Here is a 16,113-nt window from a genome sequence, read left to right as displayed (position 1 = left end):
CTGCTGAATTGCTTGTTCACCAGCCCATGAAATTTTCCAAAATGTAATATTACAAAATAAAAAGGGAGATTTGACTTTTTGTTTTTAAGCTGTCCGAATAATAGAGAAGTCTCAATAAAATAAAAATCTGAGAGCTATTTTATTCCTCCAGGCAAAGTGCAGGTATTTGGTAAGCATTATTGCAGCCCTATCTAAAAATGTATTTATCTGAAACAAGATTTCATAAATATACTTGCTATTAAGAGATCATGAAAAATATTACACATTTTTCCAGTTGTGAGGGAAGAGAAAAGGAAAAGAATATCAAACACAAAATGAACCCAAATGTCATAATTAATTAAAGAACAACATAAATGGCAGGATGGTCTGTTAGGGACCTTTCACTTGAATTTTAATAAGCAGACTAAATGGGAGTATAAATATATATAATGGTATCACTGTAGGAGTCAGTTTTCCCCCAAATTTTCTTAAATATGAATCCAAACTTGTTTCTAGGCAAACTTGGGGTAAAGGTTGTAATAAGCTTCCACTTGAAAGTGTACCTGCTCCCCATAAGTCTGCCTGTCCATCAGTCTGATTCTGGATCCTAGATGCCATTGACAGGGTTTAAGGTTCTTAATGTAGTTTAGAGACCAATATGAGCTCTACTCGCTTTAGTTACAGTCAGTCTCCTATCTTGTAAAAGACTTAAACATGCAATTAAACCTCAGAAATGAAACTGGCAGCCTTGTTTGGCAAGTGTGTTGATTATGCCCTGGCTGCAGAGTCCACTTTCAGATCACTCAGAACCCTTGCAGACAGAGCAGGACTTGGGGACTACTTCCTAAGGCCAGGACTGGAAAAGGTAAAAGTAAAAATTGGTTCTTAAAGTGCAATCGATCCTTGATTTCTCTCTTTTTTTTTTTAAATCATGTTAATGAAAAAGAACATTAGTATGTATCTCCCAAAGCAAGAGACAATCCAAACATCACTGGGATTTTAAACAGCCACTTGATCCTCCTAATTCTATTTTGCTCAACCTAACGTTCAAATTCATTTTCATTCTCTTGACACATGCCAAATATTGGCAAAGGAAGTGATCCCTGTGTCCTGAATTCAGGAATTGACTCTCTCATGCTTTTGCTCTGGGCTGTTTTCTCCCCTGATAATGTCAACATTGGAGTTTTCTTTTTACCCTGAGTCCACCGATTCCAATTATTTGTACAGGGGGAAATGAAGTTTCAAAGAGCATTTGCTTTTTCATGTTGGGCACTGTAGAAGAACAGACTGGGACAGTGCAGAAGTGACTATATGGTGTTGCTTGGGAAGCGCCCACAAGTTCTTTGAAACAGAATTTGGAACAGCTGGACCACTGCAGTGTTTTATTTTAAAATAGACAACATATGCAATGCATATGGTCCTAGACATGTATGGAGACACAGGCAGACAATCTGAATGGTATCCAAAGACACCTGCACCTAGAATTCTGTTTCCTTCTATAAGATTTTTTTTTCCCCCTAAGAGCACATGTTCCCACTTTTGGATTTACAAGATACCATCTGAATCCCCATGTGTGTGGCTCCTTAATAAAGCCAATGAGAAGTTGTCTGCAACAGAGGTGTCGGAGTCAGTGAGTTAATAACCACCTCCTGAGGACTCTCTCTTCTAGAAGTTCGCAGGGGAATCCCCAGGTGGGAAACGGCCCTCGAGGAACCTATGATCTACCAAGGTGTTCGGCTGTGTGCCCCTGCCTTCATCCCAGAGAAACTGGAACACAACCCAGCAACAACTCAGAGGCAGGACATGGGCTTAGGTTATGCAGGGGCAGAGCACAACCACAAAGCAGAGAGATTGGAAAGACATCAGCTTCCCAGAAATGACTCAAGTAAGGAAAGATGGAACAGTAGCCATAAAGGCAGAGTCATCCTTGGCTCGTGAGCAACTTAACAAAGTGACTTGCAAGCACTGAGAAGCCTGCCTGTTTACTCCTAACTAACATTCCTTGAGCAGCTAGTACCAGGCACTTCTTATGAGAGCCCATCAACAACTCTCCACAGTAGGCTTGAACACTGTCTTCCACTTACCCACGAGGACAAGGAGGCTCAGAAACACTAAGCACCTGCCTCACATCACATACCGGTAATGGCAGAGTGAGCCTCCAGCTCCAGTCTTTGTGATGTGCTCTCCCACTTAACTCCTTGCTATCTGACTCCTAGCAAATACACTGCTCCCAAAGAAAGTTAATATAGCAATATTCCATAAAATCATGAGATGGAAAACATCTACTGATAGGGTGAATTTGTTTATTTTGATGAAATAAATTCCCTGTTTTAACAAATATCTATCAAGGACCTACTACTAGTAATCCCAGCAGTTTGGGAGACTGAGGCAGGAGGATCACCAGTTCAAAGCCAGCCTCAGCAACTTAGCGAGGCCCTAAGCAACTCAGTGAGACCCTGTCTCTAAATAAAATACAAAAAAAGGGCTGGGGATATGGCTCAGTGGCTAAGCACTCCTGGATTCAATCCGGTACCAAAAACAAAAACAAAAGTACCTACTATGTGCTGAGTATGACGCTAGGTGCTAAGAATATAGTGGAGAAAAAAAAAATACTGAAATCCCTGCTTAGCAATAACAATCAGATCCCTTTCACTGATACTTTAAAATAGCATTCCTGGCCTTCCCGTCCTTTTTTTTTTTTTAAGATTATAATAAGCTCAGAGAAATCTTCAAGATGTCACAGGAACCAGTCACCCTTTAAATACTCTTGAGTTACTGGAACAATTAAGATAATAAGCCTAAGTCTGAGTAAATGATAGTTTTGTGAAAGCAAAAATTCAGGGGCTGCTCGTTTTGCTTCCTGGAAATTCTGCTGCATTCAGCTCCCCCACATGCCCAGGTATGCGAAGTATCTTGAGGATCATTAAACTACAGTCTGCGACAGCAGAAGGAGAACTGAAAGGTCAACTCCTCTTACACACAAGGAAACCGAGGTTGAGAAGAAGAACGGTTCAACCAGCACCTGACAGCTATTTAAAAACGGAGCTCAAATTGGAACCCAGACCTCCTCGATTCAGGTTCATTTTCCACGTGAATCTGGAGGAAAAAAGAAAGAAGGATGGGAAAAGGAAGTTTTCTTTCTTTTCTTTTCTTTTTCTTTTTCTTTTTTTTTTTTAAATACTTGGGATTGAACCCGGGGGTACTAAACCACGGAGCTACCTCCACAACCCTTTTTATTTTGATATGGGGGTCTCACTAAGTTACCTAGGGTCTCACTAAATTTCTGAGGCTGGCTTTGAACTTATGATCCTCCTGCCTCAGCCTCCCAAATTGCTGGGATTACAGACATGCGCCATGGCATCCGGCAGGAAGTTTTATTTCAACAGTCATTATCTGAAAAAAACAACATGCAGATTTGAGACATATTTTTCTGTAAGCCTGTTTGAAACATTAATAGAAAAGAAAATCGTGTTTTAGTCTTAGGCAAGTATTAGCGTGGCGAGGCTGTATTCATGGAGTCCTTAGGGTGGGCAGAGTGGGTTGTATCCAGGTCTCCCTACAAGAGCCAAATTGTCTTCTCAGATCTATTTCCTGAGTGGTCAGAAAGGCAAAATAGGTCACCAGCAAAGTTTTCAAGAGGTTTAACAGATAGACAAAGAGCAAGACACTTGAAACGTGTGCCATATTTTTAACAGCTACAGAAGAGGCTCCTTCTCTCTGAGCTAAATGACCAGTTGTACCATCATCATTGAAGAGCGATAAATTAGCCGAGCCAAACTGGCAAAGTGAGGCCCCGGTGGATTTGTCAGCTTGCAGCCTCTTCCGTGAAATCCGAGAGCAAGAAGCCGCTGCTAGCCAAACTGCCTGATCTGTCTGTTAAAACGGGGAGGCAGGGGGTGGAGGAGGACGTAGCAGGATGAGCAATGTATGCACACCCCACGCTGAGTTTCTTTCCTGAATTAAGTTGCCCTGGGACACACAGGATAGAGGGGAGAGGGCAGAAGACAGAATCTGTCAGAAGAGATGGAGAAGAGCCACCTAGATGGCAGCAGGGTCCTCATGCCGGGTGAGACCTCAGGTTGGAGCAGGGTTAAGAAGCTTGCACATCCAGGCACCAGAAGCAACTAGATGGCCCCCAGCCCAGCCCCGCCCAGCACCACCTTCCTGGCCATTCTGACTCAAAGGAGAAATGTTTCCAGACCAAGCAACACACAAAACGGGAGGGATCCTCCCAGATAGAGCACCCAACCTCCGTTGGAAAGCCTTTTCCTGAGATCAAATCTAAGGCAGTTAACACAGCAAAGACGATTCTCGCAGATTCTCTAATATAATTCCTGCACATGCGATATCTCTTCCAAAAGCATTTTAATGGAGCGATTTGGCTGTTAAAATACACATTCTTCAACTTGCCTTCTGGAAACCGTGGCTTTTGTGTGTCTTGGGCATAAACAACACATCTTGTTCAAACACTGACCACTGCCGCTTCTCTGAAATATGACAGACGATCTTAAAAATCTAACAATAAGAGGGTGTAAATTTCACACACCATGCACTTAGGTTTGAACAATACCCCAAATCAGTAAGTGGAGAAATCATGTTAGAGGCACGCTGTCACTGTCACCCAGCTTATAGCCATACCCCAAGCATGGGAGAGAGAGATAGAAATAAAAAAATAAATAAATAAAAAAAAAAAAAAGGAAAACAATTGCCTGAAGCAGAGGCCACTCATGAAAATATTTTTCAAACACCCTTCCAAGTCAGAAATTGATTTTCCCCTTGCCCTGATAATATTGCTAGTTCCTGGCAGGTCCCCATCCGTATTCCAGTAAAATGTTGCATCCCAGGAGATGAATAAAAATCTTGCTCCGTTTGATATAAGATTATTTTTCTTCGTAGTCTGCATATCAGGAGACCGAGTAAAGATGAGGTGGAACGAGCCGATTTCCTCTAACGTAAAAGACCTTCATTCCCACCTCCTTACGAGTTGCTTGGTGGCCCTCCAGTTGAATTCTCCGAGTTACTTTGCCAGTTTAGGGTAGTATATTTTAGTTCCATGTGTTGGGATTAATTAGTTAGCCCTTAGGAGGTTTTGCCTACAGCCCTGTGAGGAAAAGTGTGAATACATTGAGACGATTAATTCACAATAAACGGCAGATCATAGCCCTCGCTGAGTAAATTTCTGTTTGTCTCTTTCATAAGCTTTGCTCACAGACTAAGCACACTATAAAGTAATGCCCTTGGCTGTCTCAAACTAAATTCCCATTTAGCTTACCCTCCAGGTTTCAATGAGAAATCTTTTCTTTTTTCTTTTTTCTTTTTCTTTTAATTATTTTAGTTTTTAATTTTGGAGGGCGGGGACTCAAACCTTTTTTGCTACACCAAATTGGCAATGGGGATTTGGAAGGGGAGGACCCAAATCTTGTCACTTTGCTGAAAATCAGCATAAACCCCCTTTTTTTTTTTTTTCCAGAGAAACCCAATAATTGTAGAGAAATTGCTGTAGACATAACCGCTGGAATGGCAGAATCTATTCAAAACCTACACAGCTAAATAGGCTATTTTAGCAAAGATCCGATCTGCTTTCAGTGTTTGGTGGAATGCAGGCGAAGTTCCAGTCTCGTGTTTAGTTTTTAAAGAACATGAATGCACTGGCATTGTGATCATTTGATAAACATGTTGATGCCAATATCTATTTGCCTAAATGCAGTAAACTTAACCAGTAAGTGATGCAAGTTGACAATGGGAGGTAAATAGATATATATATATATCTCTTGGGATGTTGGTGGGAGGTAACGGGGAAGCAGCTAATGTTTGTAATGCCTAGTGAATTCCTGTGTATTTGAAATGTCAAAGAAAATGTGATGTGTTTCTCTAAATTGTGTCTCTCTCTACATGTATAAATGAACAGACGCAGATAGAGCCCAAAAGCATGGCATGGATGAATTTATCTCTTCCAACCCCTGTAACTTTGACCACGCTTCCCTCTTTGAGATGGTACAGCGCCTTACTTTGGATCACAGACTTAATGATTCCTATTCTTGCCTGGCAAGTATCTTCTTTGGTCTACAGCACTTTAAACATAGCTTTTTTTTTTTTTTTTTTTTTTCTCTTCTGAAATGAAATCTTTCTCTACCTTTATGTCAGAAGCTCTTTTCTCCACAAGGAATGGCTTTAACAATTGCAAATGTGTTCTCCATTTCCCCCGGGGTGGAGATAGTTTAACTTACCAAAGAAACAAGACTGAGCGGGAGGAAGTTCTCAGAGGAGACACGTCCAAGTCCCCTGCCTCCCCATCTTAGCGTCCCCCCCTATTCAGCTGCTACATGAGAAATATTCCGGAGGGGGTAATCGAGTTTGGCACCTGCTACTGGAGAACTTGCAGAAATTGCCTCCCTGTTTTAGAGTTTAAGATGTCCCTCCCTTCTTATAGCCCAGACCTGGTGCTCCTATCTCGAAAAGAAACAGACTCTTAACTGTGTCTCTTTTAAAAATTGAAAGGATTCATAAATACACTCCACTCTCCATAAGCCTAATTGATTTGGGTTTGTTTGTTTGGGTGTCTTTCCTTGTTTTTTTTTTTTTTTCTTCATAATATTCAGAGTCTTTTTATTTTTCCACTCTTTGAGGGAATTTTTTATGGTGCATTAGAAATTTGGAAATCCAGCTAACCAGCAGGAGTCTCAACATTTTCTAAAATCCTATTTTAAACCTAGGTTTAAATTAGTTAAATTCAAGGGAATGCTATTATGTCTCTTTTGGATTTCTGGAGATACATTTTTGGCTTTCAACTATCAAATTCAAAAGCCTAAAAAAGACTCGGTTTACTTCCTTCTGCAAACCCTCAATTATTACTTCGTTTCTTAAAGGTAAATGCTATGAATCCCACTTTATAGATGGGAAAGATGAGGGGGAAATGACATGAATGACTTTATACATAGGAAAATTCTCAACCCTAAATCCAAACACCGAAGTCAACGTATCTTCATAGTATTAATATTATATAATTAACTAAGCAAGCGAACACACTATTGATATTAATAGATATGTAATAAAATTACATATCTAAATTTCTGAATTATATGCCTATATCTTAACTGTATGTTGAATAATTTATATTTCAAATTCCATTTTTTTGGTATCAGAAGCCAAAATATAAAAAAAATAGAGGATAAAATAATCTTAAAAATAGAAATGGAATTCTGTGGAATAATTTATTAATCTATGTCTCATAAATGATACATTGATTATCTCAGGTTTAGAATCCCTTCATCAGAAGACACTGAACTTTGCCAAATTGGAAAAGAACACATCAATTTACTGAAAGGAAAAAAAAAAAAAAAGTTTACCTAGCATTGCAAGGCAATTTTTCTCAAATGTGTTTCCTACCATTATGTAGCTTATAAATTATAAACTGCAATTATGTAATTATAAATTGCACTTATGAAACTTGTAAGAATGTGTCTCTGAACTTAAATCATTTCTGTTATGTATAATTCCCATTCTCTTGAGGGATTTTTTTTGAAGTGTATAATTTTCCAGTTTTTTTTTCCCACACTGCCACGATTTAAAACAATTTTCTTTTGTTTGGAAATTTACCACGAAGGAGAATTAGCAAATGCCCTTTAAAAATAAAATTAAACCAGAAATGAAAGCTTGTTTCCATTTGTCATTATCAGCTTAAAAAACAGGGTCGAAAATCTGAGATCATTTATGAATAGAGTAAAAGAGTCTCCTTCCCCCGTGTGTATACCTGTATCTATTAATCATCGTTCCAGAGTTTCAGAAAATAACAGAAATTAAAAGGACTTTATCTCCCGCTTCTATATATTCCATTTTCTCATTATTACAGTCTTTTTTTCAGTTGGTTTTGGAGACCGACCAGCAGGGATACATAAATTTTTCTGTGTCTTCGACTCAGTTCCTAATTGATATTTCTTCAACTCTTTTCAAAGCAGCTATTTTGGCATCTACAAAAGACTTGGTGTCATCTGAGTCGTAGAAAATATATTTTAATCTTTCACAGCAGTGTTGTTTCTAAGATTTAGCATTTGGGGTAGCAGATGGAGTGGCAAAGAAGTTGCCTATAGGGGCAGCTCACTGCCTCGACTACTCTCCCGCCCTCTGCAGTAACTTATAATTTGAAGTAGGAAAGATGCTGTCTTTCGTTGGATGCATCCCTAAGCTGCATGTTGTCAATCGAAGATTCCCTAGATCCCTAATACAAGCCTGGAGTGTGGCAAAGGCCCCCTTCGCCACACTTCTCTGTCCTCTCCCCGTCCCCTAGTCTCTTTCTCCTCTTGCCCTTCCTCTCCCAAGATGGAGCAACATTCAAAATACAACCCAGAGAAGACCTTCAAAGTAAAATGAAGTTCAGATTTAAAACAGTCCTAAATCCCCAACTTACAAAGTTCCCCCTGAGTTGCTTTATTTCTTGCTACGGACAGCACCGAAATCAGAAAATGTGATTTCATTCAGGCTCAGCCCCAAGGATGACCTTGAACCACATGTTTTTGTCCTTTCTGAGTACGTGTTTCCTTAAACCCATGACAGAGGTAGTCATTTCTATCCCATCATGCCACCATGTCTAAATCAGAGACTGCATCTGGATTTTCTTTGATAGCAGAGTTTCAACTGGTCTTAGAGCAAATAAATTATAAGAAAACAATTACCAAGAGAAAAAACCAAAAAGAAAAAAAAAAAAACACTGTAAACCAGGATACAGGAAGTTCCTCTCAGTTTAACTGAATCATTTCTGATTTACAACTGCAAAACTTAGTCATACTATCTCTTTAGAGAATTGGGTTATTAACTTCATTTGAAATTTTTAAAAAATTCTTCTAAAGTGCAAGGATTAATGAGGCCCCCAAGATATATGTGGGGCAACTCTAATATTCCTTCATGTTGCAGAGCGGAGAAGCAGAAGACTTGGAATAAGATAGAACTAGGTTTGTGTCCTGTTTGCTTTGTATTATCTATATGAGTTACTTGACCAGAATTTCCATTGCATTACCTTTAAAATGAAAATTAGCATGCCATATATACTTCACATGGTTGCTAGAGAGCTCAACAGAAAAGCATAAAGCACTAACTAATTTAAGGCATTCATGTTATGATTTTCTCTTACTGGTCATCAAGATTTTGCTCAGCCCATTCGAGGTGCATGGTCTGGTGTTAGAGTCCTGGGCTATGATCTGCTAATACAGCTCTACTGCTTACCAGGAAATCCCATATCCTCTCTGATCTCAACTTCCCTGTCCAAGTACGAGGGACAACAGAATCCATGTTATAGGTCTTTGGGGAGAATTAAAACTCACAGCACACATGACGTGTGTAGCACAGCAGTCATAAGCAATCAGAAAGCTGGTTTAGATCCCCTTCCCCAACCCCTGGCAACTCTGTCAGTTCTCTAGGAAACAACCTGTATTTAAAAGAAAGTCTTCCCTTTATTCCCCCACAGGGCTGGTTCAGTCCTGGCCAGGTGTTCGTATTAGACGAGTATTGCGCCCGAAATGGAGTGCGAGGGTGTCACCGGCATCTCTGCTACCTCAGAGACCTGCTTGAACGGGCGGAAAATGGCGCCATGATTGACCCCACCCTTCTTCACTACAGCTTTGCCTTCTGTGCATCCCATGTCCACGGGAACAGGTAAGCGTGACATCGATCAAAAAGCAGAAGAAAAGAGGAACTGGCCGTGATTTGTGGCTGGTCTTGCTTTTGCAACCATCCCTAATTCTCTGCCCATCCCCACTCCTTCAGTGGCAAACAGACACACACACACACACACACACACACACACACGCACACACACCACGTGCACACCCAAGACACACAGAACACAAAGATCTAACTTAGTTTCTTCTTCCTTGGAAAACCTGTAAGAAATGGCTAACAGGACTTCTTGGGTGACCTCCCAAGTAAGACCAATTTGAGGGCTGGGGTTGTGGCTCAGTGGTAGAGCGCTTGCCTGGCATGTGTGAGACCTTGTGTTCGATCCTCAGCCCACATATAGACAAAATAAATGTACATTGACAACTAAAAAAATTTTTAAAAACAAAAGACCAATTTGAGTTCAAATCATGGCTCCTCTTTTCACTAGCAATGACCCTCGTGGATAATAACCCCTCAGTAGTTCAGTTTTCTCATCTGTGAAATGGAAATGATAGCATCCTCATAGAGTTGTTGAGAGGGCACGAGAGGATCTAAAAAGCTCAGCAATTTGCCCAGAATTTGGCGAGAGCTTAACAAATGTTTGCCTTTGTTGTTACCACTGTCCCTTCTTTCTGGGTGTGTTGGGTGATTACTTAGTGTCAGACTCTGTGGAACACATTCGGGATCAATGAGTAAAAATGAAGCACCCAACAAGGGCAGAGTTCCATTAAGAAGGGTCCTCAGGAGAAAAAAGGAAATTCCACAGTCGAATCGAATCAGGAACATGACTCAGATGGGGTGGCAGGATGGTGGGGGGAGGGAACCTCCCTGAGGAAATGATGCTGGAGCTGAGAACTGCAGCATGTGTAGGAGTTGAGTGGTTCCAGACAAAAGGAACAGCATGTACAACTGTCCCGGGCAAGGAGGGAGACGAGCACATTGCAGGAGCTGAAGCGAGCTAGGTAAAGCCGGAAGACTGAGATGCCGACACACTTACCACGTACCGGCGGAGGTGGGAAGAGCTTTAGAGATCACAGTCACATTATAGATTTTACAGATGAGACCAGAACGTCAAGTCTCCTGACTCCGTACTAAGTACTCTCTTTCTTTAGACCTTGCCCAGCTCCTGGAAGGAAAGATCCATGTTCTGAAAAATGCAAAGAAGCAAATAATTTAAGAACATTGCCATTTGGCTCTGGAGACATGGAATAAATTTCCACGCTGCCACAGCCAGTTTAACATCCCAATGTACATAGCGTCACATTAGTATAAAGAAAAGCCTACTGTATCCCAAAGCACCCCAACCAATAGCCAGGGGAGGTGCACCCAGGGGAGAGCAAGTGGATTTGGGAAAACAGCCTTAGAGGAAAAATACATTGCTTCAGGGAAATCCAGCCTGGGGGAGAATCCAGAATTGACTACCTTTCTTTTAAAGCAGATCTGAGTCTGTGCTCATCTTTGCAAGCAATACAACTCTGAATTATCAGTTGGATTTGTTTTCTGCTTTTCCTTTCTCCAGAGCTGGTAGATTTTTATGAAACATAACTTCAACATTTAGAACTGGATAACAATAGCTTTGGAGGTTTGAATATTTAACAGGCAACAGGGGTGCCTTCAACTCCTGTTGTTAAAAGATTCCATAGCACCGCCAGTGACCTTTTATTTGCATAAAAGATACTCATGAAAACTCTGATACCTGGGGTGTATCTGTGCATAATTCTGCTTTTTATAAATATGTACACTTTGATGACTATCTGTTACAGCCTCTTGGACTGAATTCTTTAAAAAGAGAGAGAGAGAGAGAGAAGTTGCATTATATTCTCTGGGTTGTCACACTGTATTCTACATATGTTACTGAATAAGAAAGTGTTATAAAATAATGAAGTGTTTTTGTAAACTCCCTGGTAAACATCATCATGAATTATGATACACATTGTCTGGATTTCATATTGTAAGACTGCCACTTGATTCACAGTTAGGTTTATACATCTTGTCATGGAAACAGTTTTGGATTTCTTATTTTCTTTTCAGTTCTGATTTTCCTTATGCAAGTTTGCATCTTTTTTTTTTTTTGCTTATTATTTTAGTTTGAATGCATTTGCTTTTGCTTTTTGATGCATCCTTCTTTTTCTTTCTTTTGTTGGTGCATGTTTGCGTGCTCTTGATTCTCCTATGGCTGGCCACACTGCATGCCTCATTATTCAACCACCCCTTCACAAAAGTCAACAAATGCATGGGTACCTTAGTGGGCTGCTGTCAAATACAGACTCTGCAGGAAGCAAAACTCCCTCCCAACCCGAACCAGAGACTAAAAAAGATACCAAAAGAGAATCCAAAAGGAGAAAAGAGTCCAAAATCCAGTCGAGTCAGGAGGCCAAAAGGTAAGAAGTTACATGTGCTGTGGCTTGGGCTTTGCCTTGTCTGTGACCTTTCTCATCCTTCTATCCATGATACCACTTCTGCCCTGCAAACAGCAAGCTTTCTGTATTCCTGAAATCTGTGTTGCTTTAAGGGTTTTCAATGGTGTGTTTAAAAAAAAAAAAGACTCTAGCAATGAGCAAGAACATTGTGCATTGGGACTGAATTTGAGTCAGGTGCTCAGTGACTTTTAAAACATGTTCATATTGAAAAGACTAATTGAGCAATATGTAAACAGAATTATGAGTTGGATTGCTTTTTTAGTGGCATCTAGTTAGGGACCTGGTACCTTACCAAGTCATTCATAATAGGCACCCGTGCTTGTAATTTTGAAATTATGTTGAAGGAGCAAATAAAATGGATTGGCATCAAATAGGCCTGTATGTTTATATCTTCTCCATCATTTTCACCAAACCCTCCTCAATTCCAAAATCATCTCCCGAAAATGAAACCTGTCTCAAATAATGATTTTTTTTATTATTTACTCACAGGTACCTACACAAAGCAGGAAGCAGTGTTGTATATCTTTATTTATTTATTTGCGGTGCTAGGGATCAAACCCAGGGCTTTGAGCATAAGAGGCAGACACTTTTTCACTGAGACCCATCCTCAGTCTTCAATAATGATTTGTAACAATGACACAAAATAAAGCCCATCCCTAAATTCATGGTTGTTAGTAGAATCATTTATATATATTGAGGCACTTCCAAGTTCTAAAAGTTTGTTTACCTTAGTCCCATTTCCAGTGTCTTTCAGGGATTCTTTCCTTCTTAACTGATAAACTGGCAAATTGGCAACCTTTTTTTTCCTTTTTAGACAACACTTATTATTTCCAGTGTGACCCAAGTGTCCTTTACCTTCCCCATCCTCGCCCCAAATGAATATTGACACTTTAATGTTTTGTTGTGGTGGTTTTAGAACTAATGATTCTGCTCCTAGCACTGCCAAGCTGCCCTAAATTCACCGACACATATTCTTATGCTTCAGTATAAATGTAGTCACTGCATTTAAGCCCTGAAAACATACAGTTCACTTGTAGCAGAGCAAATGAAAATGCAAACTTTTGTTTTTAAAGGCACATAACACAGTGTCAATCAGTGCGAGCAGGTCCAATGGCGGAGGTCCAAGAAAACCCCAATTCCATGTGATCACCCATTTCCTTCATGACCATTTAAAGGGACGTGGGTGATGTGCACTTTCTGTTTGTGTCTCCCTGTGAGAGTCAGACTGCAAGGCAACAGTAACTTGCAGTCAGTAAGAGAATGTTATAGGTGCCTGAGGTCAGGAGTCCTCAGAGGAAACTGACCTGGCTGCTGTCCAAGGTACTGCTTTTCGAAGGCTCAACATCTAGGCAGAGCAAGAGAGCAAATGGCCAGTGTTGAAAAGCAACACTTGCTCAAGCCTGGTCACTATTTGCCAGGCCATGAAAAACTATCCAAACTATCCCTAGTACTTTGACAGGCTTATATGTATTTCAGGATCCATGTTTGCATTGCATTTTTTTAAGTGAAGAAATCATAATATTCAGTATCAGTTCTGTGACCTCCTTACAGTTTACAGAGTACGTTCAAACATTCTCTCACTTGCTATCAAATTCCCAGGCTAGGCATTTTCACATTAATTTTGCAGATGATGCCACTAAGCATCTGTAAACTTAAATGATGACCCAGATATCCTAAGTTCAATGATCTTCCTCCTTGTGTTATATCAGCACAAAAATTCTGAAGACCTGTATGTCAGAGGCTGTTCTTTTTTTTTTTTTTTTTGGTACTGTGGCTTAGGACGCTGAGGCAGAAGGATCAAGAGTCCAAAGCAACTAAGCAAGACCCTAAGCAAGTTAAAGAGACCCTATTTCTAAATAAAGCATAAAAAGTGATGGGGATGTGGCTCTGTGGTGAAGCACCCATGTGGTCAATTTCTGGTATAAAAAAAAAAAATTCAACTCCCAGGTGATGAGCTAAATTTTTTCCTTTTTCCTTTCATGATTTTCTTTCATCTGAAAGTGTAATAGATCCCCTATTTATATTCCGTTTATGCAGTGGTTCTTGCATCCTAGCATGCACACCAATCACAAGGAGTTTGTTAAAATGCGAAGTATTGGGCTCTATCCTCAAATAATTGGATTCAGTTGGTTTCAGATGGAGCCAGGAATCTGTACTTTTAATACGGCCCCATGATTCTAAGACATTTGGTCTTCAGATGACATCTCTTTGAGGACTTGGTTGTTAAATTGGACTGTATATTTAAATCACCTGTTTTGGGGGTGGTGGTGGTAAAAAATGCAGATGCCTGGGCCCCATCTGCAGAGATTCTGATTTCGTTAATCTGGAATACGGCCTACGCATCATGAATTTAAAATTGCAGATGATCCTAATAGATAACAAAGTTTAAAACTCGTTGATTAAGGGAATGTTCGTTTGGGCCAATTCTTTAAACCCATTTTCTCAAAAGAGAGAGGGACAGAAAAGCAACATGTGCGCATGTTCAGCCGGTTGCATTTGGCGATCATCGAATCCACAGATGTAAATTGCTCTATCTCCTCATTTTGAAATCAGCTCCTAAGGTTGCAGTACTTAATTTTCACCATAATATTTTTAGTATTCTTTCTAGATGACATTTAGATTAGCATCTCTTTGGTCACTATCCCACAGTGACAAGGCAATCAAACAGCTCCGAGGACTGCACGGTGCGTCAATGTTCCTTGGATCCCTTTATTATTGGGATTGGAAATTTTTCTCATTTACATTATTATTTAACATTTTCTTGAATGCCAGTGCTGCTCTTCACATATGGCCTGCGTAGAAAGTACATTGTATCAGCAATTAACAAATCCATAATGCCAACCGCCCCAATCCAAAGTAAGCTGCATAGATTAATGAGTCTGCAAGCAGATGTAAGAGGGCACACATTCTAAAAAATCTTTCTCAAAAATCTCTGCAAATGTGTCCAAAGCTTCTTTGGAGAGATGCTTTTGGAGCCACAGTGCTGCCCGTGATCAGAAACCAAGCGAACCCTATGGGTCAGGGTTTAAGTAACCAAACCGTCACACAGAACCTGCTTCACCCCTCTGTCACTCCGGCAGGGTCCATAAGTAAATAAGTGGTTCCATCTACCCACTTGCCCAATACAGAAACTCAGAAGCCACCTTGGGCTCCTCCTTTCTCTGCACAGGTCACTTTCAATCCCCACACCATCAACATTCTTGCGTACCTCACAGGTCCCTCCATTTCTTCCTGTCTCCTTTGCCAGGACCATAGTTTAGGTCTCTATCTTCTCTCCCCTGCACCACTACACTTGATTTATTTGCTGTGTCCCTACTCCAGCCTTTGGCCCTCACTCAGTTCATGTCACATAATGGCTCTTTTTGTTTTTTCTTTCTTGCGGATGTTTATTTAACAGTAAATGAATATATATATATATATATATATGTATATATATATGTATAATATATATATATATATATGTATATATATATGTATAATATATATATATATATATGTATATGTATTCCATTCTCTCTCTCTCTCTCTCTCTCTCTCTCTCTCTCTCACTCACACACACACACACACACACACACACACAGGTCAGAGGTATTGTGTCTGGTACCTTTTAACTTTGCTTACCCTGGAGAGAAAAGCAAAAACTGCTAAGAAGAACCAATAAAATTAAATTTTTAAAAAAATCTTTGTGGCAGGGATAACTGTGTTTTAGCCATCTCTAAATGCAGCACATTCTATACCAGGCAGGCACAGGTGGGGCATAATAATGAAGCCCCACATTCCAGCCTCATGTTCCATGCCACCGCAAGGCATTCCTGTCCTGTGAACATGAGCACATCTCTGGTTGGCCCTCCGGCTCTGGACAGATATTGGTGTTGGTCATGGTGATTCTTGCTGTCTAGATTCTGAAGAACCAACTTCACCTAATAGGAAGTTTGTGCAAGAAAAAGAAGGAAAACTTCCAAACACATTTCAAATGAAAGTAGGCATTTCAGATATCCTCAGGGAAGTTCCCTTCGGAGCATGTCTCCTTTTAAACCATGTGACTCTTTTCCTGGAGGAAACTTCC

General features: G+C 40.2%; 1 protein-coding gene across 18 annotated transcripts in view; it reads left to right on the top strand.

The window, feature by feature from the left end:
- The window catches only part of Cadps (calcium dependent secretion activator), a 488,152-nt gene that overhangs the window by 331,505 nt on the left and 140,534 nt on the right, over positions 1–16,113 (top strand). For all 18 annotated transcript variants that reach the window (XM_047531270.1, XM_047531267.1, XM_047531269.1 and 15 more), the window contains 2 exons: positions 5,888–6,024; positions 9,437–9,624. In XM_047531270.1, coding sequence (XP_047387226.1) covers positions 5,888–6,024; positions 9,437–9,624 — 325 coding nt within the window. The remainder of the gene's footprint in view (positions 1–5,887; positions 6,025–9,436; positions 9,625–16,113) is intronic.

This window comes from Sciurus carolinensis, chromosome 17 (assembly GCF_902686445.1).
Source record: "Sciurus carolinensis chromosome 17, mSciCar1.2, whole genome shotgun sequence".
In the NCBI taxonomy this organism is placed as follows: Eukaryota; Metazoa; Chordata; class Mammalia; order Rodentia; family Sciuridae; genus Sciurus; species Sciurus carolinensis.
The sequence above is the reverse complement of the archived record's forward strand: the minus strand, read 5'-3'. Positions and strand labels throughout refer to the sequence as shown.